The sequence below is a fragment of the Conger conger genome, chromosome 13 (assembly GCF_963514075.1).
Source record: "Conger conger chromosome 13, fConCon1.1, whole genome shotgun sequence".
Lineage (NCBI taxonomy): Eukaryota > Metazoa > Chordata > Actinopteri > Anguilliformes > Congridae > Conger > Conger conger.
This window is the reverse complement of record NC_083772.1, coordinates 14604564-14630675: the sequence shown is the minus strand read 5'-3', so window position 1 is coordinate 14630675 and position 26112 is coordinate 14604564. Positions and strand designations below refer to the sequence as shown.

Below are 26112 nucleotides of genomic sequence, written 5' to 3'. Positions count from 1 at the left end.
GCTGCCCTTCCCAAAACGAGGGCAATCAAACTAAACATCTACCAGAAGACACAGAAAGCCCCAGGCGGTTTGCCTCCAGTGACTTATCCTCCTGAGCATCCTCTCTGTCCTCTGGAGCACTGCTCTTTAAGCAGTTCCCCTCTGCTACCTTTCTTAACCCCTGACCCCTGCAGGCCGGGTGGGTAGAGGGCTAATCCACTGGGAACAGCAGGGAGGGGAGACCGGGCGGGCTGGTATGGACCACAGACACAGCGCCAAATCAAAGACTACCCTGCTGCACAACCCAGCTGTGCCAGAAAACAGGGAGAGGAGCGTGTCTGTGGTAACTGGTAAAATCCTACAAGGTGCTCCTTGGAACAAGGGAGATAAGGATGGCGACCAAGGCATTCTTGATATGGTTGCGTTAAAAAGCCTTTATTATATGGCTAGTGCATCAGCAAGAAATGAAAAACACGCACCGATGCGTTGCGGCCTTCATCAGGGTGAATATGCAGAGGTGAGGCACAGTCAGGTGTGTATGTGGACCCATGCCGCTAAGACTCATTGTCTTAAATAGCGGCATGCACAATACACAGGGGAAACCCCACATACTTATACAAAACATTTAAATGCATGAGACAATGTAACAAATTTAGTCATTATTTTGCCAAATATAATTGAGCTGGGATAGCTGGTCATAAACTGATCTAGCTGGGTATGTGCTCGTCAGTAAGGTAGTGCTGGTAGCTTGTCTGAGCTGGTAGCTGGTCAACCAGCTACTGTGCCAGCTGTTTCAAAAGATACCTTGAGCTGGGAGCTGGTCTCAACTGGTCAGTCACCTACCAGCTGTGTTTTCTTCAGCAGGGTGCCATCATTTGGTTATCCAAAGCTTTCTAACACTTCTCTGCTTGGGCATGGTGCCTGTCTGCACTGGCGTATGGTGGTCTGGAATAACAGCAGAATCACTGGCCAGGCTATAGACCAACAGCTTCAGACGCCATCTTGGCTTCCCTCCCTTCCACAACCTTTTGCTCCTGCTACTTACTCATCAGTCACTTATGCAGTTGTATGTACTTGTGATCATTGTTCTGGGTTGGCATGAGCTAGCCTTCATTAGGTTACATCAGTGCCCTAAAGTCTCTTACATTGATAAGCTATTATGTAAATGGTTTCTGCTAAATTAATGTTATGCAATTTTAATGCAAAGTGTTGATTTCGTAATGCAAAACAATACAGGTCTAATGTCTAAAGAGGTATAAGGCTTTTCAGGGTGTAGCAGAATGTATGTCAGCATGTGCTTGCTGCTGGATGGATTGAAGAGATTAGTGCTGTGCCTGTTCCAAATATTTGATCGCTTATCCATGAAAGCAGAAAAGTGAGCTCTTTTGTAATCTCGGATAGAGCCTCTGAGCACCAGAACCAGGCACCAATACAGCTGAAACTCTTCCAACACTCAATGTAATCCATGACTGTGCTTTTCCCCCGTGGTGATGTGTGTGCTGTCTGCCTGTGGTCGCGCTACAGGAGAAGGAGGTGACCATCACCCTGCCCAACGGAGACACGTCGGTTGCGACTGTGCGCATTTGGAACGAGACAGTGTCCAACCTCACCCTGATGGCCCTGGGATCGTCCGCCCCCGAGATCCTGCTGTCCGTCATTGAGGTGAGCAGGCGGAGCCATCCACCGGGCCCTGCCCCCTTCAGGAGGGGGCGGGGTTACTTTAGTGTTACAGTTTTGACCGTTATTGGCCTTTCATCATATTCAGATTTACAGTGGAAAGGGTTTGAATTACAAGCGGGGTTTCCATTTAAATCGGCCTTGGCTTGGTCTGCTTACCCATGGAGTTCCCCACCCTGGTCCTTGGGAGTCACAGGTTGCTGGTTTTTGTTGTTATGCAGGACATAATTGATTGAATAAAGCAGTTGATTACACACTAAACTCACCTTTTCTGGGACAGTGTTGCTGACAAAAAACAGCAATCCCTCTGGCTTTCCTAGCAACCCCTGGCCTTCAGAGTGTGTGTATTTTATGTGGTGCATCTATGCGCGTGTGTACTGTGTGTGTGTTTCAGTCTGTGTACGGGGGCTGTGGATGGGTGCCCTCTGTCGCATACTGTTTGCTAATAATTCTAATCTAACATTATTTCAATAAGGTTGCCAGAGGGTCCTCTCCCTCTCCCTCTCCCTCTCCCTCTATCTCTCACTCTCTCTCACTCTCTCTCACACATTCTCCCTCTAGCAGGCCTTTTAATTCACTCAGTCAGCTAAGCTGTCATTTCCCAGGCAGTAGTCAGCACTCAGTGTCACTTCATCTCATGTCCAGCTGATATTATTAGTCTGTCCCCCTTTGACCACCACTGACCTCTTAAGCTTGCAAAAAGGATCCCGATGACAGTTTTTCTCATTAAAAATGAAGACTAAATGCACTTAGCAGATATGAAGGTCTGTGCTTCACACACTGAAAGGCCACGTCACTTCTTCTTCTGGTGTTTTTCCTCGGCGGTAGGTGTGTGGGCACAGCTTCGAGTCGGGCGAGCTGGGCCCGGGCACCATCGTGGGCAGCGCCGCCTTCAACATGTTCGTGATCATCGGCATCTGCGTGTGGGTCATCCCCGAGGGCGAGGTGCGGAAGATCAAGCACCTGAGAGTCTTCTTCATCACCGCCTTCTGGAGCATCTTCGCTTACATCTGGCTCTACCTCATCCTGGCCGTCATCACGCCCGGCGTCGTGGAGGTCTGTCTGTCTGTCTGTCTCTCTGGCTGTCTATCTATCTCTGTATGTCTGACTGTCTGTCTCGCTGGCTGTCTATCTGTCTCTCTGCCTGTCTGACTGTCTGTCTGTCTGACTGACGGTTGCTATAGTAACAAAATGCACTGTCTCTGAACCTTTCTGTAATATAGCTGAGACTGACAGTACCCTCTGTGTAATATAGAGACTAACACTGCCCTCTGTGTAATATAGAGACTGACACTGCACCCTGTGTAATATAGAGACTGACACTGCCCCCTGTGTAATATAGAGACTGACACTGCCCTCTGTGTAATATAGAGACTGACACTGCCCTCTGTGTAATATAGAGACTGACACTGCCCTCTGTGTAATATAGAGACTGACACTGCCCTCTGTGTAATATAGAGACTGACACTGCCCTCTGTGTAATATAGAGACTAACACTGCCCTCTGTGTAATATAGAGACTAACACTGCCCCCTGTGTAATATAGAGACTGACACTGCCCTCTGTGTAATATAGAGACTGACACTGCCCCCTGTGTAATATAGAGACTGACACTGCCCTCTGTGTAATATAGAGACTGACACTGCCCTCTGTGTAGTATAGAGACTGACACTGCCCCCTGTGTAATATAGAGACTGACACTGCCCTCTCGGTCGTGCGTGCAGGTTTGGGAGGCCCTGGTCACCCTGCTGTACTTCCCTATCTGCGTGATCCTGGCCTGGATCGCTGACCGCCGGCTGCTCTTCTACAAGTACATGTACAAGCGCTACCGGGCCGACAAGCGGCGAGGCATCGTCGTGGAGACGGAGGGCGAGATGACGCCCAAGGGCGTGGAGATGATCATGGACGGAAAGTTCCCGGGCGGGGCGGTGGGCGCCGAAAACTGCCAGGAGGGCAACGGCACGGCGGGGGCCGTATCTGTCCCGGCGAACTCCAACAGCACCGCCGTCAACGTGGAGAACAGCAAAGAGCTGGACGAAAGCCGCAAGGAGGTCAGTATGGGGGTGGGGGAAAGAGAGGGGGAGAGGGGGAGAGGGAGAAAGGGGGAGAGGGAAAGAGGAGGAGAGGGAGAGAGGGGATAGGCCGTTAAGCAGGGGAGGCTGTAAATGTTATGTAAATGGACATTAATCCGTGATAATCTGGATATGTGGAAATGGAAGACAGTTTTATGACATTGAGAAAAGTAACCCGACAAAGCCACAAAATCAGCTTGTAGCTGATGTTCTCTTAAAGATGCCTCGATTGAGCAGATTACAGCCTCTTCCGTTTCCAGAGTATTGGCAGGCGGAGGTTAACTCTGTTTCGGGCTTTAGGCTCGTGGTTGAGTGATGTTACATAGGCTGAAATTAAATCTGGGGAAATTGGCCTCGTGACTGTTCCTCTGCACATGTATGGGATCCTGACGTCAGTTCAAGAGGGCAAACATTCGCGGCAAACTATGTTTACAGAAAACCGATACTGTTGAATGATTTTGAATTGACATTCCATTTAGCCACCAGCGGCAATTTAGGTCCAACAATCCTAGCCAGTTTATTAGCTGCTTACCTGTGATTCTTTTTAAAGGTAAGAATACATTTTACATTGATTAATGTGCATTATAACAACCAAATGATTGTCAACTTTTGTTCTCTCAGCATCTTCCTTGTTGGCAGCCATTTTTGTTTGCCACACACTACCTTTTCAAACTGTTAGCTGATGTTAGCTAACGTTTGTGGTGAAGAAAGTGTGAATATGTTGCCGAACGTTAGCTAATGCTAGCCAATGTCCGCCGACTTGAACGCAGTTCGGGTGACATCCACGGTCACACGCCCGCACTCCTGACCTCTGACCCCCCCCCACCCTGCAGGTGATTCGCATCCTGAAGGAGCTGAAGCAGAAGTACCCGGACAAGGACCTGGAGCAGCTGGTGGAGCTGGCCAACTACTACGCCCTGCTGCACCAGCAGAAGAGCCGGGCGTTCTACCGCATCCAGGCCACGCGCATGATGATCGGCGCGGGCAACGTGCTGAAGAAGCACGCGGCCGACCACGCCCGGCGGGCCGCCGCCGCGGAGGAGCTGCCGGAGGACGACGACCTGGGCGTGTGCAGCCGCATCGTCTTCGAGACGGCGCACTGCCAGTGCATGGAGAACTGCGGCACGCTCAGCCTGGCCGTGCTGTGCCAGGGCGGCGTCGGCGAGAGCACCTTCTACGTGGACTACCGCACCGAGGACGGCTCGGCCAACGCCGGCTCCGACTACGAGTACAGCGAGGGCACGCTGGTCTTCAAGCCCGGGGAGACCCGCAAGGAGATCAAGGTGGGGCCCCCCCGAGGGGCGGGCGGATGGAGGGGATAGATGGATGGGTGGGTGGAGGGATGGATGGATAGATGGATGGGTGGGTGGAGGGATGGATGATGGATGGATGGATGGGTGGATGGGTGGATGATGGATGGATAGATGGATGGATGGGTGGAGGGATGGGTGGGTGGATGGGTGGATGATGGATGAATAGATGGATGGGTGGGTGGAGGGATGGATGATGGATGGATAGATGGATGGGTGGGTGGAGGGATGGATGGATGGGTGGATGGGTGGATGATGGATGGGTGGTTGGATGGATGGATGGGTGGATGGGTGGATGATGGATGGATAGATGGATGGGTGGGTGGAGGGATGGATGGATGGGTGGATGGATGGGTGGATGATGGATGGGTGGGTGGATGGATACTTTATTTAACCCTAAGGAAATTGCATCACCCAGGCAGCTCCCAGCGTACTACACTGTAAAATAAAAGGGTACAGAAAAACAAGTTTTTCTTATCCACTGTATTTTACATTGTTGTACAAACTCATGTTTCTCACAAACTCAGTTTACCCCAACATGCTTCAAAGTTCAGCTTCAACAGGAGGCGACAGAACATAGAGTACAGAGCAGAGTGTCTGGGGAGTCTGAGGCAGGGATGTCTAGTCATATCTGCGTAGAGCTGGGGGGGTACAGGTTTTTGATTTAGCCCTGATAAGTAGACTCAGATCTTAGCACTGGGCTAAAACAGAAGCCTGCATCCACACTGCCCCTTTTTGGGTAAGATTGTACACCCCTGGTGTAAAGAATGAGAAGGCACCGGAGACAGGGAGGGGGCACACAGAAGGGTCTTGCCTACCACTGCTGTCAGGACAGCAGAACCCCTCCCCCTATTTCGATGCAGACTCAAAACACACCTTTTCGAACTCTACCTTAGTCCTCCCTCCTGATTTCCCCCGTCCCCCCTTTCTGATATCCCTCCTTATCTAACCCAAAAAAAAAAAATTTCACTTATGATGACGACTATATGTTTAGAACAGCATTCCATGTGTATTTTCCTAGTTATGGATGTGATGCTTTGACTTGTGGAAGAATCTATGCACTTGTAAGTCGCTTTGGATTAAAAGCGTCTGCCAAATGACAAAAATGTAAATGTAAATGATCTAGCCTGGCCACTGTGCCTGTTTACATAGTGTTAGAGTCTAGGTGCACTGTGGGACTAACTACTACAGATGCTACACTGTGTTACCGTGTAGCAACGGGTCACAACTGAAAAGTCATCCCATAGCAACTCAACCGGAGCTGCTCTCAGTCTCCTTGAGTTGTGTAATTTATACTGTAAGTAGGCATATGTATGTCAGCCCTGGAAAAAAAACTGACCTTTACGCGACATATTACACGGCTTTAATCCCACAACAGCATGTATTAGCTAGTGTAAAGGGTAATGATCAGGGGTGTTTAGGCAGGGGGGCTGTAAGGAGGAATGCAAATGACCGTGTCTGATGCTAGCTTAATACGGCATGGGCACGACCGTTTTCTCTATAAGTTCCCTGTCCATACAATTATTATAAAATGTGTCCATATTGTTATTATTAGAAAGCAGTAGGTCTGCTGGTTTTTGATTTCACCTTAAAATCACCAATCAGTTCAGACCCATTTCATGTGCAGGCAGCTGCTTCAGTTGAGTGATTCAGTGCTAAGTAACAATGTAAAACAGCAGGACTAGGATTGGGGACCACCGGTGTAAGGGGCAGCTGCTGAACATCAGACCCACTGAAGGCATTAAATCTCATGGTGTGAGCCGTGGTGGCGCAACATGCTAAGGCGCTGCATTTACATTTTACATTTACATTTTGCGGTAGCAGTTTGCTGCAGTTGCACACCGGGGACCGGGGTTCGATTCTCGGTCCTGCCAAAATCCAAGTTTGGCCGGCTCATGTGGAGCAGCAATAATTGGCTCGCTGCTCCAGAAGAAGGGACATGGCAGGGTTAGTAGATCACCGCACAAAAACAAGCACCTCGAGTGCCTCGGAATCACGGTCACGACTTGTGAGATGAGACGGCTTGAAGAAGGCGTGTCGCTCTCCTGCCGGCCGCCGAGGGACGGGGTGTGGGCGGTGTATCTAATACTAGCTCTAATTGAATCAGAGGGGGTCCAATTGGCTACCAAAAAGGGAAAAAATCGAGAAAAAAAAATCTCTGTGCGCAGGTGGGCATCATCGACGACGACATCTTCGAGGAGGACGAGCACTTCTTCGTGCGGCTGCTGAACCTGCGCGTGGGGGACGCGGAGGGCATGTTCGAGAGCGAGGGCGCGGGCGTGGCCCCCAAGGGCCGGCTGGTGGAGCCGCTGGTGGCCACGGTGACCATCCTGGACGACGACCACGCGGGGATCTTCACGTTCAGCGAGCGGCTGCTGCGTGTGAGCGAGAGCGTGGGCACCATGGAGGTGACGGTGGTGCGGAACTCGGGCGCCCGCGGCACCGTCATCCTGCCCTACCGCACCGAGGCCGGCAGCGCCCGCCCCGGAGGGGTCGACTACGAGGACACGCACGGGGAGCTGGAGTTCACCAACGACCAGACAACGTGAGCACGCGCCCGGGCCCGGGGCGGGGGGGCGACGGGGCGGGGGCGCCATTAATTTAGTCTGTTCCACATTACATTACATTATGGTAAATGGTCGGCATTTTATTTAGAGCCTTTATCGAAAGCGCTGTACAATTGACGCTTCTCACTCGCCCATTCATACGCACACTCACACACCAATGGCGATTGGCTGCCGTGCAAGACGCCGACCAGCTCGTCAGGAGCATTTGGGGTTATGCTCCTGAGCGTACAATAAAGTGCAAATCGAAAACCAGGTACAAGTGCGCTGAAAACCATGGAAGAAAACACAGAAAAAATGTGGCTACGATGCAAAAGCTTGCCACTGGGGTGGTACCCTATAGATGTATTCAATCGTATTCTTGGGCATGGGTTATATAATTCATCTGTACCTTGTTTTGCTTGGAGAAGGGGCTTGTTCGTACCCAAAGAACATTATTGTACCATTCAAGGTACATTCAGGATGTGCACCCACTGTGCCTTTATCTTTGAGAGTGTATGCTAAAACCGGCACAGGGGACATTCAATAAAAACACATTTATATTTTTTATAATATTTTCACGGCAATGTCGTCTGCGACACTAGTATTATATTATGTAAAAAAAAACAGAAATCCTTGAAATCTTTTTTTCTGCCTGGTTTCAGGCAGTTTTAGCAGGAATGAAACACACTGAGAGCCATATGAGCAGCACTGAGACGCCACACTGAGTTGGACAGGAAGTGAGGTGGAGATTGATGGCTGTGCGTCACTGGGTTTCTCTATTAGCATTAAATATTAAAATATGATTAACATTCTCAGGAACCTGAAGAAGAATATAATATAAGTTAAAAGACATTGAAATATTTCAATATTTCCATCTGGATGGCAGATCCTTTTCTCATTATTAGTTTTAAAGAATTTTTTTTTTCTTTAATTAAAAATACTGAAGCACCGACATTTCAAATCTGGAAAAGTTTAATGAAGTAATATTTAAGTATTAAGAGGACTATGTCATAGGACAATAACAAAGAGAAACAGCTTAATATGATCTGGAGGTCAATGTATGAAGTATTGTAGCTTTTTTCATTGAAGTTTCAGAATCACCAAGTTATTCGATCAATAAGTTATCTGTGTCTGAATAAGTAATGTGATAGGATACATGACATGTCCACGGTTAAAATTAAATATGATAAAATCTTTACACGCACTCTGTGAAATGTATTCAAATGTGTGGAATTTACTTGATGGGAATGAATGATCCTGTGAAATGCGGTGCACACAGTGCTCTGATAAGGCTGTGAGGTGAAGCGACACCTGGGTAAACGTTGCCCCTCCTCACCCAGGGCCTCCGGTGAGATGAAGCTTTGACAGAAGTATTTACACTGCCTTTTTTTCCGTTGCTACAGTGTTATGGAAACATCACTAGAATGTTCCACAGCAGTCCCTGTCTGCTAGTAAATCTTCTTCTTTTCAATTAACGCCTTTGGTTGTATCACCGCCAAATGATTCGTATTGGTTGTCTTGTTATTTCCTTAATATATATACTCAGTGAGCACTTTATTCGGTATTTATTAGACTTATTTTTTTTATAATTTTTGGCTGTCTGCTGATGTGGCCTATCCACTTAGAGGTTTGACACAAAGTGTTTAGAGATGCTCTTCTGCATACCACTGTTGTAATGCTTGGTTATTTGCATTATTGTCATTTTCCTGTCAGCGTCAACCAGTCTGGCCCTTCTCCTCTTGCCTCTCTCATTAACGAGGCATTTCTGCCCACAGAACTGCTGCTCACTGGGTGTTTTTTGTTTTTCGCACAATTCTCTGCAGACTCTAGAGTGCATGAAAATCCCAGGAGATCAGCAGTTGCTGAGATACTCAAACCAGCCTGTCTCACACCAACAATCATTCCACGGTCACAAGTCACTTAGATCACATTTCTTCCCCATTCTGACATTTGGTCTGAAAAACTGCTGAACCTCTGCATGCTTTTATGCATTGAGTTGCTGCCACATGATTGGCAATATAAATATTTGCACTAACAAGCTGATGTGCATGTCTACCTAATAGAGTATTCACTGAGTGTACATTAGTCCTACCTCCCACTTCTGAACAAACAATCTCTACACCTACTTTATTTCCCTGGCGCCCGATTCCCCCTGAATCCTGTCTGCCAGTAGATGAAATGAGCTGCTCGTGTGGCAGAGGGGATCCCAGTTTGACTCCGCCCTCCTTTCCTCTAGTTTCCCAGCATGCTCCGCAGGCTGCTGCATTATTAATCGGGCCCAATTCCGCCAGGCTCTACCTTGTGAATTCACAGGCGCCGAGCTTTCACAGGCCGAGGTAAAAAGGTAAGAGAAAAGCGTAGCCTGCTGAACATGGCGCAGGGCGTGTGTCTGGGCTCACAGAGAGAGACGGACGAGGGAGCCTGTCTCCTCATCGCTGTTACCAGGTCACCGGGACTGTGTGTCACGGCCACTTTAATGTCATTTGAGAGTCGGCGGCCGCCGTCCTGTTTGTTTGCGCCTTTGCCAGCTTTCAAATTATGTGCTCGGTTCGAGTTTCTAATTGCGCCACAATTGCGGCGTAAATGCAGTGTATCCAATGTATTGTACATTAGGGAAAGGCATTGGGTGCTCCAGGCCTGGGTGGCCAGAGCTGGCCAGCACTCTCTCAGCATTCTCCCAGTGCGACCCTGGTGTTGTGGCAGTGTTGAGAAGCCATTATAACCTTTCTCAAACTCAAAGCACTTTACAGGGGGAAACTCTCCTCAACCACCACCAAAGTGTAGCACCCACCTGGGCGATGCAACGGCAGCCATTTTGCGGCAGAATGCTCGCCGCGCATCAGCCGAAGTGGAGAGGGCGAGAACAAGGCCCCCCCCCGAGGTGCGCGGACCCGTTGAAAACCCGGGCGCTGTGCGGGCACAGGGAAGCTCCGGCGCAGAAGGGAAGAGGAACACCGCGCTTCCTGCGCTGCTGGTTCCGCTCTCAGCCTCCTCCAGGAGGCCTTGTGCCCCGTTCCTCGCACTGACGGCCAGCGCAGATTGCACATTATCATCCCGCGGCTCCTAACGTGGCGCGCTGACATCAGCTTTATAGCCGAGCCTGGGATCTGACAGATGAAACGGCCAATTCTCCCTGGCACTCATTAACCTCTCTGCTGACTCTGAGGCAGCCAGCGAGCGTGCCGAGGGCTGTAAAGCCGCGCGCGGATGAGAGGTCCTCCAGCTCTTCTTCTATTGTGTGTGTGTGTGTGTGTTTCTATGCATAACGGAAAGGGCGATGCTTTGACCCTGTCGGGGTCCACGCCCACAATGCACCTCCTCGTCAGAGAGTGGCGGTGCGGCTTCAGGTGCATCTGGGGAGGCCTTTTCAGGGGCCAAGGTCACTGCCATGACAGAGAGGTGATTACCTTATCGCATGTTCACTGTGGCCCTGACTCAGCAACAGCTGGACGTGACCTTTTTAGCCGTCGCCTTGCGCATTAACTTGGGGTTCAGTGATCTGCGCTGAAGTGCTTCCTGATATGTTACTCTATGTCCTGCATTCAATGGTCCCCAAGAAATGTTTTGACCAGCTGTTATTTGACAGCGATCCTTGCAGGTTGAAACATGGTTCATGTCAGTAAATTAGTTTGAGAGTGTCTAATAAATCTCTTTATTTCCATCCGTCTGCTCTCTACTCCTGGCACCTGTCGATGTTTTGGGATTTGTGAGCACTGCCAATCGTTTTGTATGTGTCCAAGACTGTCCCGTCAGCAAGGGTGTTATAGTTTCCCTTTTTTAGTGAAGTGAGGAATGGCTGTGTGGCTGTTTTAGTGCAGACATGTGCTTCTCGTAAACAGACTTTGCAGCAAGTTTTATCAAACGGTGTGCAGCCAGAGCTGATGCAGTGCAGTTTAATGTTGTTTATCGAATGCTGCCATCTAGATACATATCATTAGCTATCAGTAAAGGCTTGATTCCCTCAAAAGAGCACATTTAAGAGTACTTATCTCAGCTAACACCGTGGAACTATGCTTGAACAGCAACTACTGCGTGTGTCGCTGCCGTCTGCTATTTTGGGCATATGAAATAAATATTTAAGTCATATTTTAAGTCAGGGGCGGCACAGATGGTGCAGTGTGTAGCACTGCCGCCTCACAGCAAGGAGGTCCTGGGTTCGAATCCCCGTCGGCCGGGGCCTCTCTGTGCGGAGTTTGCATGTTCTCCCCGTGTCTGCGTGGGTTTCCTCCGGGTATTCCGGTTTCCTCCCACAGTCCAAAGACATGGATGGATGGATGGATGGATGGATGGATGGATGGATGGATGGATATTTTAAGTCACCTTCCAGGCCTCATGCTAACAGCGGCAGAGATAGGTGCAGCTGACATAAATGGAGGAGTCTTACTCTCAGTTATTCTTGCAGGAGTTCAGCAAATGATGGCAGTGGTCACTTCGGGCGCCTCCCTAGAAAAGGGATTTGAGTGAAGTGCACTTGAAAGTGACGAGCAGGACATTGCAGAGTCATACAGTGGCATTGGTGTTGATCTCAAGGCCTGCCAGACAGTCGGAGAGGGCTGACGGTGTCTCCGACATTGATGAGAAAAGAGGAGAATGGGATTTTCACTGCGTGCCCTGAACCAGAGGGAATCAACGGCATTCAACTCAATACAGACTGCCTTCAACTTAATACAGACTGCCTTCGACTCAATACAGACTGCCTTCGACTTTATACAGGGTGCCTTCAGCTCAATACAGACTGTCTTCAACTTTATACAGGGTGCCTTCAGCTCAATACAGACTGCCTTCAACTTTATACAGACTGCCTTCAGCTTAATATGGACTTCCTTCAACTTTATACAGACTGCCTTCAGCTTAATACAGACTGCCTTCAACTCAACTGGTTGTCTTCCTGGATGGATTGATCTGGCGTGTTTCCAGTATTTCATTAATACACTAGGTATAACTGCAGTGCAGTTAGGTTTGTGGGTGCGCGTGTGTGTCTGTGCGCCTGTACAGGTGTGCCCGTGTACAGGTGTGCCCGTATAAGCCGCATTGGGCACAGTCAGAGGTGACACCTGCGGTGAGTCAGCGTGGGTGTGGGCGTTCCTGCACACGTGTCCATTGTGCAGGGATCGGTATCCGTGGTCTCACAGATCCTCTTCCCATTAAAGTTTCAGCCTATATGACACTGCCTAGCGTGTTGGGCTAATCGCGCGGTTAACAACAGACAGGATAATGGGAGTCCTCCCCCTCCCCCACTCCTTAAGTCCGCTCCGCTCCACACGGGACCAAATGGTAAATGGCAAATGGTTGGAGTTTATATAGCACCTTTATCCAAAGCACACCAATGGCGATTGGCTGCCATGCAAGGCACCAACCCATCGGGAGCATTTAGGGGTTAGGTGTCTTGTTCAGGGACGCTTCGACACAGCCCGGCCGACGCCCCGCAGCGATGCCCTGGGCCACGGTCTGCATTATGGAGCCGGCCGGCGCGACGCTGTTACACGCTGAATTACACCGCTCATCCCCGCCCGCAACACGCAGCACGCAGCGTTTTCCCCCAGGGCTCGCTAAACAACAAATGGCTAAATTTCACACCGCTGTCCTGACGTAACCCGCACATTGTCCTTGAGCGCCGCTGAACTGTTGCCTTGTTTCCTTAAGCTGTGCTTCACTGCGCACTTTACAGCGTATTCCTCGTATACCACGGGGAAACCCTGGAACGGGTCGTTTTCGGGGCAGCAATGGCCTTAGGAATACGGTGGTCCTTCCCTGAGTGATGTTTCACATGTCTCCTAGCTGGACTTTACTGTGCGTTTCTCAGAAACAATGCAGTATATCCCACGGTTGCTCTGTATATAACAGCCTAACGCTGTATGTACAGCATAGACTAGCACTGTACAGTATAGCCTAACACTGTACAGCATAGCTTAACACCGTACAGCATAGACTAGCACTGTACAGTATAGCCTAGCACTGTACAGTATAGCCTAACACTGTACAGCATAGCTTAACACCGTACAGCATAGACTAGCACTGTACAGTATAACCTAACACTGTACAGCATAGCTTAACACCGTACAGCATAGACTAGCACTGTACAGTATAGCCTAACACTGTACAGCACAGCTTAACACCGTACAGCATAGACTAGCACTGTACAGTATAGCCTAACACTGTACAGCATAGCTTAACACCGTACAGCATAGACTAGCACTGTACAGTATAGCCTAACACTGTACAGCATAGCTGAACACCGTACAGCATAGACTAGCACTGTACAGTATAGCCTAACACTGTACAGCATAGCTTAACACCGTACAGCATAGACTAGCACTGTACAGTATAGCCTAACACTGTACAGCACAGCTTAACACCGTACAGCATAGACTAGCACTGTAAAGTATAGCCGAACACTGTACAGCACAGCTTAACACCATACAGCATAGACTAGCACTGTACAGTATAGCCTAGCAGTGTGCAGTAACGCATCACTCATGACCTGTCCTGAAGAACAGTACCGTAACTCATCCAATGAAATGAAATGGCTGTGTCCGGTCACCTAAATCGTCACCCCCACACCACATTACACCCGTCTACATGACATTACCCATCATGCCCTACCACCTCCACACCTGCAGCTGCACCTCGGCGTGTCTGTTGTCACTTTCAAACATGATTGTGCAAAGAATCATGGGTAATTTGGTCTGGGACGCTTTGCCTGAATGATTTAGTGTTCGCCTCAGTCCGCCTCTGTGGTCACACCTATCTGGTGACCTGTCACCTTAGCGGCAGAGTGTGCATGATGGAGTGTTGTCAGGGAAACAGGCCATGATCAGTGGGCATTCTTACTCCACAGTGCTGCTGCTTTGTTTTCAGAACAGCTGAAGCACAGCTGGTTCCCCCTCCCCTCTCCCCTCTCCCCTCTCTGCTCTCAGTGCGTTTCCATCCCTCTCTCCTTCCCGTAAATGTCCTGCCACAAGGGGCTACGTTGCTGTGGAGACGCTTCACCCACAATGCCCCAGGAGACTCTGTCAGGAAGACAAATATTGTTGCCGGGGAAAAGGAAATGATTCTGGCCGACCTCTCAACAAGCACACCTCCTGCGTTTCATTCCACCACGACCCCCCCCCCCCGCCCCGCCCCCCCCTTCCTTTTCCACTCTACCTCAGCTACCTCCTCTCTTGTCTCCCCTCTCCTTCTCCTTCTGCTTTGTCACCTCCCCTGTGACCTCCTGGCTTGCCGGGAGTTAGCCCTCCCTGTGGAGGAGGCCCCCAGGGGGAGGGAGCTGGATGGAGGAGGTGTTAAAGCCCCCCTCCTGCTCCCGGGCCAGGAGGAGAGTGTGGTGGCACTGGAGCCAGTGTGCCTGTCCACGGTGTGCATGTCCGCGGCTGAATTATTCAGCCTCCCTGTGATTAAATATTGAAGCAACCCCAGCCTGTGAAGTGATTTAAGTGGAGGCCCGCCTGCGTTAATATTTCAGAGGTCGCACGGGGAGGAAGTGACTGTTTGTCTCACTTTGTGTGCTCCCTGAATAAACACATCCACATCTGTAGGAAAGTGTTTGGAGCAGCGTTAGCCTGTTGATTTAAGAGTTGCTCGTTTGCGGTAGGGGGGGTAAACGTGCTGCGCAGTCCGTTGGGGAGTGGGATGGTAAATAGGGCCGGCGGTTTGTCTCCCCTTGTTTTCTCACATTGTACTTCAGCCCCTCGCCAGCTAGAGGTCACTGTAGCCTCTTTGTCAAGCCCCATCTCAAACAATTATCCCATTTGCACCACCTCAATAATCTAATGTTGGGAAAGTAACTGCCACTAATTAAGCGCAGGTCGTGATTGATGGCCATGTTTCCACGTGATACGTGTTAAATTTGATTACTCTTACTCTGATGGACATGCTGCAGTGTGGCACAGAGGCATGATAGGTTTTGTTAGAAGCAGTAGGAAATGTTCACATGAGAAACAAGAGCAGTTATATAACATTTAACTTGCACAAAAAAGTGAATTCAGTTCATTAGTTCCAGATTGAAATAATTTGCTAGTCATGGACTTCAATCAAGACTAAGTAGAATCGGTGTCTTAGTGCCAGCCGAAAATAAAGACCTGCAGCTACACCGGCCTTTTTCCAATAAGGCACCCTGGGTTTATGTAAATGCTTCACTTTTACTGGAGTGATACTGGTCCTGGTCCTGGAGAGCCACAGCATCTGCTGCTTTTTCTTTTAAGATCATTGATTCAAACCCAAGAAACCAGGCAACCTGAGTTACAGTAACTGTGTAAACAGTCTGCTGTGCTACTCAAGTTCTGAGTAAATGGATGTAATGTAATGGATGTAATGTAATGTAATGTAATGTAATGGATGTAATGAGTAACAACGAAAGCCAGCCGGCCCTGCGGCTCTCCATGACCAGGACTGAGGAGCACTGGCACAAAAGACTACTTTATAGTTTTGCCTTGTGTTTGGGGTCATTGTCCTGTTGGAACAGGAAACAGGTTCTCCTCAAAGATGTCCCTGTATTTGCCTCCGTCCATCTGTGTCTTTCATGGCTGCAAGCTTCCCAGTCCCTCCTGCTGCAAAGCAGGTGCAGAGCATGAGGCTGCCACCACCATGCTTCATGTTTGGACGGTGTTACCTGAGTGATGGGCTGTTTTTGGTTTCTGCCAAATGTAGCACAAACATCAAACCATAGAGCGCAACTTTAGCCAGAGGTTCTCAGGTTTGTCCCATGGCTTCTGTCAAACTCCAGGTGTGATTGTCTCTGACAATTTGCCCTTCTCATCCAGTTACTGGTTTGGGAGGACAGCCTTATCTTGGTCGTGTCTTGGTTCTGCCAAGTTCTTTTCCATTGTGTTGTAATGGACATAATGGATATCCTTGGAAGGATCGAAGCTCTGCCAAAATCAATATAGGTGGACCTTGTTAACATATTCAATGTGACCTCTCAGGAAAATGGAAATACACCTGGTTGAAATTAGGCTGTTAACACAAAGGGGTGAATACTAATCAGGTTTTCTTTCCTATTTTAGAAGACATATAAATACTTTATTTCCTTTTGACCTTATAAAGAGTTACATATCACATATTTGAATTTGACTTTGCAACACAGCAAAATGAGAAATAATCAAGTGGGGGTGAAACTGTTCTCAAGGCACTGTGTGTGGTTTGGGTATATAAAGCATATGATTATGCTGTATGCTCTAATAGAGACAGCTAGCACACGTATGTCTGTGTGACTCTGTGTGTCTATCTGTGCCCACAGGCAGACCCTGACGGTGAAAATCATCGACGATGAAGAGTATGAGAAGCACGAGAACTTTTTCATCGTCCTGGAGGAGCCCAGGTGGCTCAAGAGGGGCATCTCAGGTGAGTGTGTGCGCATGTGTATGTGCGTGTGTGTGTGCGTGTGTGTGTGTGTGCATCGGGGCGGGGTGACTAATAGCCTGCCTTCATGTTATTGGAAAATATTCACTTGAGCACTAACAGAACATTAGTTATTCTCATGTATGCATGCATGTTATTATGTTACTGTGTGACGCTTCACTGCACAGTACATGCGCAGTGGGCTATTATGACTCCACATTAACAGTTATATATGAATATAGTATATGGACAGTGATACAATGTCTGTTCTTTTGGCTCTGTACTCCTGTACTTGGTTTTGAAATTAAACTATTAGTATGAGGTTAACGTGCAGTCTGTCACCTTTAATTTGGGGGTGTTTACATCCATATCAGGTGATCTGTGTAGGAATTTGATCCTTTTTATACATATTCTCTTTTTTTTACGTCTACATTTATACATGACCAAAAGTAATTGGACAGTTGGCTTCTTAATAGAAGTGGATTCAATCACTTCCTTAGTGCAGATATAAGAAGGCTTTCAGTATCTAGTCTTGATTCTTGTCTTTTGATTGCCTTTGGAGTCGGTTAGAGTTGTGCCAGTGAAAGTCAAGGTAGCCATTATGAGGCTGTGAAATGAGGAAAAACTTCCAGAGACGTCTAAATAAAATGCAATTGAATTTCGATTTGTAGTCTCAACAAGGACCAAATAATTGTTAATGCCAATAATGCCAGAATAATTGATTAGAGATGTAACTATGAAACTGTTGTGTGTGAAAATAAACTGTTTGGTGCAATAAAGAAGCAAAAATGCACTGGTGAGCTCAGCAATAGAAAACAACCTGATCGTCCACAGAAGGCCACTGTTGTGGATGAGCAAAGAATACTTTCAGTTGTGGAGAAAAACCCCTTTTCAACTGTGGAACAGATCAAGAGCACTCTCCATGTAGGCACAGATGTCTCAAAGAGAAGACTACGCCAGCATAACCTCAGAGGGTTCCCTGCGAGATGCAAACCACTAGTAAGCCTCAGGAACTGACCAGACAGGTTAGCATTTGCAAAAAAAAAAAAAACATTCTTCACAGTTCTGGAACAAAGTCTTATGTCAATCGCCCATCCTGGATTCAGTTGAACATGCTGAAGATAAGACTGTAGGCAACTTCCCAGAAACAAACAGGAACTGAAGATGGCTGCAGTACAGGCCCAGCAGAGCATCACCAGGGAAGTAGCCCTGCATGGCTTAAATTAATGCTGACAGTCTGCACTTTAAAATCCAATGTGCTGGAGTACAGAGGCAAAACAACAAAAAATGTGTCATTGTCCCAATACTTTTTGCACTACCCAAATAATGCTGCTACTTGCATTTAGCTGTTCACAAATTGTTTATACTAGTCTTTCCTAAAATTACCTCTATCGACCTGTGTACACACAGAATTGACTTCAGCAATATGTTGCTGCTTGAGCTCAAGTTTCAGGTCGATAGCAAAAAAAAAAAACGGGCCAGTTTCCGCTCATCAGCCACAATGACAGATAGTGGACTTGCCCCTGGACTGCAGGTATTGGGAGTCTTGTCAGGAGACCATTTCTCAGCTGTATACAAAAGGAGCTGTACTCTCACTGTTTTTCAAAAGATTTCCCCCAGTTTGGAATGGCCAGTAAAGTTGGATTGACAGGTGAATTTGTCGTCAGGATCAGAATCTTACCTGGAAGCATGGAGGCACTGATAAAATGCCAATCCCATTCTGCTCTCCCCTTTGAGCTCCTGTCACAGAAGGTTATGGAGGTGTGCTTGTTTGTACTTAGTGCTGATTTAGACTTGTGTGTGCACTGACTGTGACTTTCTGCATTCTCTCCACAGCTCTGCTGCTCAACCAGGGTAAGACCTCCCAAAACAGCCGTCTACTGCACACACTACATACACCTCACATATTGTACACACACGCTCACACATACACTCACGCACACACACTCACGCACACACACACACACACACACACACAAACTCGTACACATGCACACACACACACACAAATGCACTCGCACACACACATACATGCCTGCACACACACACACACACACACACACACATACACACACAAACATGCCCACATGGGCACACACGCACCCTACACACACCCATACATACTCATACACACACACACGCTCTCTCACGCTCACTCACAAAGACATGCACACTCGCACACTCACACAGACCGACACTGGCAAATAGAATTAGTCTTGCATTATGCTATGACAAGCTGTGAATACAGCAGCTGGATCATCGCAGAAAAGCTTGTGGAGCTTGCCGCTCTGGCAGGCCTTGATTTTGTAATTAGACTCTGAGAAACGTTGCCATTGGAGACCCGGAACAAGGGTGAGCCGTCCAAGCAGACGGACGGCTCCCACTCACCAGTCCCCACACACACGCCATTCAGATAAAGCTGCCATCTCCTGTCTTCCATCCAAACCAGCGGATAAGCAGCTGCCATAGCAAATCTCTCTGAACAGGAACACAGAGTACTGACTTAGACGCAAATCCATTGACCGTGTATCTGGGCTGTGCTGTCTTTTCGATTTGTTCGGCTGTTCGTTGCAGATTTGATTGAGGAACTGCAAATCACATGGCTATGGCTGTATCCTTTTCCCCCCTCTCTCTCTCTCTCTCTCTCTCTCTCTTTCAATTAAATTAAATTCATATTATTGTCATTACAAAAACAAAAATATGTCCATCATTGCCATGGCATGGATATAACTAACAAAGGAGAAATAGAACCAGAAAGGGTTTTAAGAGATGTGTGTTGGATGAGATGGACGTTAAACATGAGAAGCGAAATGAAGGTGCTGTTTACCTCTTACACTCTTTCCCCTGCCCTTTCTTCCTCCCTCTCTTCCTCTCTCTCTCTCCCTTCTTCCCAATCTCCCTGTCGCTCCATCCCTCCCCCCCTCGCCTGCTCTCTCTCAGAGGACCCAGAGGGGCAGATGAGTGTGGAGGAGGAGGAGGCCCGTCGTATTGCGGAGATGGGGAAGCCCATTCTTGGGGAGCACAGTCGAATGGAGGTGATCATCGAGGAGTCCTACGAGTTCAAGGTACCAGCCGCCACCGCCCGTCCCTCCCCGTTACAGTCCAGGATTTCAGTCAGATTCGGCCAATCCTCCTTTATTTTAAGCGCCACCGGGGTTAGGACTGGCGTCTTGTCCTGGGGTTGTTCCTGCCCTGCGGCCAGTACATGCTGGGATATGCTCTAGCCCTCTCGCGACCCTGAATTGGACATGCAGGTATAGATGATGGATGGATAGAGTATTTTAGAGAGGCCAAATGCATGCTTACCATTTGATGAAGTAGACCCAAATGGTCCCCTGTTGACCTAGAGACCACGGCTGCGTTCGAGAGCGCATACTAGCATACTACCTGTACTAAACCTCAGGCTGATTTTCATTGGAACGTAGTATGGGTAGTATGCAAAATCTGTGACTTAGGATGCGTACTAGCGCATAGTAGCATACCATTTGGTGAAGTAAACCCAGATGTTACACAAGGTCCCCTGTTTACCTAGAGACCGCGGCTGCGTTCGAAAGCGCATACGAGCATACTGCCCATACCTCTGATTTTCATTGGAACACAGTATGAGTAGTATGCTAATTCTGCGATTTGGGATGCCGCCCGTGTCTTCCTGAGAGGGAACTGGGATAGAGCAGGGGACCTCAGCCAGCCCTGGCACTGATGAGACTCACAGCGTGAGGCGTGCAATGACAGGCACAGAGCGGACGCCTAAACACGGAAAACCTTCCAAACGCCACGGAGCCGGAGCGCACTGGTGGAAAAAGAGGAGAGGAATGTCGTGTACGGACAGCTCTCATTTCTCAGACGTCTACATACGTACACGATCATTGGTTTGGGTGTGTGTTTCAATCTAATCTTTAGCATCAGTTTCAGACTTTAGCGAGTGTTTTCCATGAATGCCAAATATGATGTGAATACTGTACAATGTCCTTGAGATATCTCAGTGGAATGTCATATGTAAATGTATTGGCAAATATTTAAATCTACTTTCATACATACATTTGAATGTATATTTAATTTAGAGCGCAAGGCATGAAATACATCAGATCTTTCACCATTTTTTAAATTCAAAATCTAATATTAAAATCAACAGATACAGACAGTTATTCTTTTTTTTACTAGACTTAATTCTGCTTTTTGCATGTTAAAGCCATGCGCATTAGCAACAGAAAATTAAATAATCACCCGTGGCTAGAAATGACAATAAAAATGTAATGATTTGAGCCTCATTTGAGTCCAGACTTATCCACAGACTGTGCAGGAGAGACAGCTTGGCAGAATCTCACTTTCCTCATCCTTCCCATGCAGTTAGTAAGCCTGGCAGGGAATCAGCCACATTGCTTATATCCTTTAATAATTCTGCTGATGCAATATCATGGGCGATTTCCATTTTTTAATATTCATAATTATGGCTTTTGAATGTGTTATGTATACAGAACTAGAGGATGAGTGTTTCTCATATGGAAGCTTTCTCCTTAGGCGGTGCTTTTATATACAGTGGGCTCCAGAATTACTGGCACCCCTTACTGGCAATGCAAAAAAAATACTTACAAATAGAAACAATAGAATTACTGATATAAACTCAAAATGCCAACATGTGAAAAATACAGCAATTCATGTTTCAATGGAACCAACCTAAAACAAACATTAATTTAATAAAAACACGACAAGGTTAAGGGAGACATTGGATTGTGGTCTGCCTGAGATGGCCATTGCAGAACATAGATTTTGTTGTTACAGAACAATTTATGTGTGGATTCTGAGGTATGCGTTGGGCCATTGTCTTGCTGGAAAGTCCATCTACAGCCAAGTTTCAGCCTTGTAGTAGAGGCAACCGGATTGTCAGCCAAATTGGCTGATACTTGGTGGAATCCATTATATTCGTCCTAACCAGTACTCCTGGACCTCTAGAATGAAAACTCCAAAACATCACTGAAGCACCATCATTTGTCACTGTGGATATGATGTGCCTCTCCTTTTATTAGGCTCTGTTTCAATGCCAAACACGGCAATGTTGTATCTGACCGCAGCATTCAATTCTGGTCTCATTTGGTAATTTGGTCATTTGCTGGGGGGTGGTATTTATGGGATACCACCATGTGCAATGTTTTTTTTTATACGTCATTGATGTAGTCCAACCTATGCAGTCTACCTGACTAGCACACTGGCTTAAATAAAGTTGCAGAGTGCAGACAATTTCAAGAGTGGAGGGAGAATATTTCTTCAGACATGCCAATTTGCCAGGAATCGGTGTCAGTTTTCTAAGACGATGACTTGCGTCGGCGTTTTGAGACGGCGCATCAGCAGCGATATGGCGACAGGCATAGGGAGAAGTGACAGTGCTGAAAAGGAGCATTCAGAGGCAGCAGAACATGCTCCGTCAGGCTAAAGCTCAAAGCCGGGGAGCCGAGAAGGCACATCTCATTACAGCTGAGGAGTGCCAAATCGGGGAGGCCATTCACCAAAGGGGAATTTTTTCACAAATATTCGCTGGAAGCCTGTGATGTTGTATGCCCCGAAAAGCAACACGCATTTTCAATGGTTAGCCTCACCAGAAACACCATCGCCAGTGGTGTTGATGAGCTTTGCGTCTGATTTACAAGTGCAGCTCAAAGCAAAAGCCGAGGGCTTTGTGTTATTCACTGTCTGTGGACGAGGGAACGGACAGGGTGGACACTGTGCAATTGTTTCATCCGAGCTACGGATTCCCAGTTGTCTGTTACAGAGGAACTATTGGATGTAAAATCAATTCATGCAACAACCAGACAGTCACTGCATAGAGGAACGCTCCAGAATCCCTCCTAATGTGTTAACCTTAACCTTGTCAACCTTCCGGGTCCCAGTCACGTACATTAGCCACTAGGTTACGGGCTGCCCCAGGTGTATACTAAAAATGGCATTCCTTGATTTGTCTTTGAGATTGTAACCTGTATTACTTTAACATGGCTCGCTAAAATCACAGGGAATGAAATTCGCTCTGGAAGTGCGCATGTATTACACAACTACACTGCACTTATTAAGCACAAAAAGCTGATACCCAAGTCCAAAAGGAGCTCTTTGTATTTAGTTCAGAAAATATCACCCATTCTGACACCCTCTTACCCGTCAGATCCGACAGGGAATGACTCCCAATGGGCTCCTCAAGCCGGTAGGTGCATGGACCCCGCTCCATGGTTGGACAGGACCTCTGTGTGCACTATGAGAGACCCTCTCTGATTGGGTGCTCTTCTCTGACAAAGCTGCATCCACCTGTCTCTGACTTGGCCAGTAGCCAATCAGAGTGGTGGAACCTCTTCATTCATATCCAGGAGGGGTCAGTTGGGTCCTATGAATCTTCGAGGTGGGATGTCAGTCTAATAAACTGGAGGCAATTTTAAGGTTTCACGGCAGGTTCTGGATATGGCTGAACTGGCTGTAGTCTTTTCTCTGGTTTCAGGCCTGAAAATTCATGCACTTATGACGAGCTCTGCAGTGGTCCTTTTGGCCAAGATAAACAACAAGAAATGCATTCTTAAGGCCTTTATCTGTTTCAAAGTTTCTGTTCCTGCATGCTACTTGATGTGTGTGTGTGTGTGTGTGTGTGTGTGTGTGTGTGTGTGTGTGTGTGTGTGTGTGTGTTTTTAAAAAATAAATGCCTTATTTATAAGAACTAATCAATGCTTGGTGTGCATTATCTTATTGATAATGCTTTCTCATTTCTGATGAAAGCATTGCTCTCATTTCAGATGTTACTTTCGGGTACTTAGTCTGGGACCATTTCAGCATAGGATATTTGGTTATTTCTCTTTGTTATTTTGTAACCTGCTTTGTTTGTGATCGGCTGCTCACAATACTCTCTCACTGTAATTGCAGAGTACAGTGGACAAGCTCATTAAGAAGACCAACCTGGCCCTCGTGATTGGTACTCATTCTTGGAGGGAGCAATTCATCGAGGCTGTGACTGTTAGTGCAGGTGAGGCTGTGTGCACTGTTGTGTCTGTCAGTGTGTTTCTGCACAAATGCACACGTTTCAAGATATCCAAGCAACAATGCTCTTCAGGTCAAAGTGAAAGGTTGAACACAAAACAAGTCATGTAGCTTTAAATATGGCCATTAGATGTGCATGTTTTCACATGCTTGAAAATGCATAAGAGGACTCTACAGACATACATGTGCAGACAGGGACAGATCTATACATTATTTGTACAAAATATGAGAATGGGCTCCGCGTACATATGCACACACACGCACAACACACACATGCACACACACACACACACACACAACACACGCACACACATGTACACACACACAGAATACACGCACACAACACATACACATGCATACACACGCACACACAGAACTCACTAACACACACAACACACAACACACACACACCACCTGTAGGGGCCCCCTGGACCCACTCGTGCCCAGGAAAGCGCTCTCTGTCGTTCTCTGTGAGCTACGGCGCTGCACACAAATGAAGACGTGATTCAGACATCGGAGTTCTGCTCTGGCCGTGGGGGCTCTGTGGTGCCCCCTGCTGGATAGATGGCTTCAGTACAGCCTCACACGCTGATTCACAGAGAAATGTGTAGTACCCACTCACTGAGGCTTTCCCCAAAAGCAGTGTTTTATCATGCAACTCGGGCCTCATGCAAGAACCACTCGTACAGTCAGATTTGTTCTTAAATTGCTGGGACTTGAGAGAACTTGGCACATTGACCAACTTTCCTGTATTTAGAATGTTTTCTTAGTTAGGAACAAAAATTGCGGGTGGTCCCATAATCAAATCGTGTAAACAAGGCATTCCATTCACTTTCTATGGAGAGCCTTGAAGTGCATGTCAGCTCAGTGCATTGCTTATTTCTCTTCTCAAATGCATTCAGAAACCAATTTTGGGGTGCTGTTTAAGAGGAATAAGATAAAGTGTATCGATAGTCTGCCATATTGTTATCGCCAAAACCTTTACGTCCCTTGTTCTTGCTAATCCAATTGGCCATCTGTCTGACAGAACCCATCACAACAGTCCCATAAATACTGTATTATAAGGGACATCTTCATTTACTACAGTTTTCTGAAATTAGGAGCATTTGTTGAATCCAACGCGGCACACACGTACAAGACCTTCATACAAAAGTATGCAGAATTTACGATAAGAATTCAAAAATGTTTTTGCCTGAGGCCCGCTGTTTTGACCACTGCTGTGTACAGATAATGTTTCGCCTTTTCCTTTACAATGCATTTCCCTTGCAACTGTAACTATTTTAGATGTTTGCAGGACATGCCATTATACAATGTAAGTTAAATATGACTTTTTATTTTAATAAGTCATAAAATTAGGAGTTTAAAATTGTAAAAATGACCTTCCATCTAGCTTAATGGAAAATGGAAATTCTTGAGTGATATCATTCGTATAGCTTTCATTTTCAATCATCCAAGAGGCTGCTTGTAGAAGCCAAGTGCTCTGTCTGGCTCTGAAGGGCTTATAACAATTTAATTAATTCAATTCAATTCAATTTAATTTGTGTTGTGCTTTCTGTCAGACGCTTTAGAGGAAAACAGGAAATGGGTAAACAGAGAATGACCAAGCTGAAATGCTAAAAGTCAACAGGCTGAGGTAAAAATTAAAAACAAAAACGGCAAGAAAAAAATCTCAGAAGGAAACAGAGCCCATCCGGCAGTGGCCGGCCCGGGTTAAGCAGTTAAAGCTGGGCTAAATGAGGGACCAAACTGCTGGGTAATAATCACAGTGGTTGGGGAGATTGCACCCTCGGGGTGACGTGCGGGGAGAGTGACTGGGGTCTGACCGAGGCTCCTCCCCCCTAGGCGACGGCGATGAGGAGGAGGAGGAAGGTCGAGAGGAGCGCCTGCCCTCCTGCTTCGACTACGTCATGCACTTCCTGACGGTGTTCTGGAAGGTGCTGTTCGCCTGCGTGCCGCCCACCGAGTACTGGAACGGCTGGGCCTGCTTCGTGGTGTCCATCTCGGCCATCGGCATGCTGACCGCCATCATCGGCGACCTGGCCTCGCACTTCGGCTGCACCGTGGGGCTCCGCGACACGGTCACCGCCGTGGTCTTCGTGGCGCTGGGCACCTCCATTCCGGGTGAGCGACCCGGGACCCAATTCTGCCCCCCTCCCTCCTCTCGCTCTGTGTGCCATACAGCCCCCCC

General features: G+C 47.6%; 1 protein-coding gene across 3 annotated transcripts in view; it reads left to right on the top strand.

Moving 5' to 3' along the window:
- slc8a2b (solute carrier family 8 member 2b) overlaps positions 1-26112 on the top strand; it is a 92768-nt gene that overhangs the window by 59455 nt on the left and 7201 nt on the right. For all 3 annotated transcript variants that reach the window (XM_061218409.1, XM_061218408.1, XM_061218407.1), the window contains exons 3-12: positions 1504-1641; positions 2485-2712; positions 3380-3706; positions 4561-5010; positions 7206-7582; positions 16819-16922; positions 18756-18773; positions 19860-19984; positions 23811-23910; positions 25767-26045. In XM_061218409.1, coding sequence (XP_061074393.1) covers positions 1504-1641; positions 2485-2712; positions 3380-3706; positions 4561-5010; positions 7206-7582; positions 16819-16922; positions 18756-18773; positions 19860-19984; positions 23811-23910; positions 25767-26045 — 2146 coding nt within the window. The remainder of the gene's footprint in view (positions 1-1503; positions 1642-2484; positions 2713-3379; positions 3707-4560; positions 5011-7205; positions 7583-16818; positions 16923-18755; positions 18774-19859; positions 19985-23810; positions 23911-25766; positions 26046-26112) is intronic.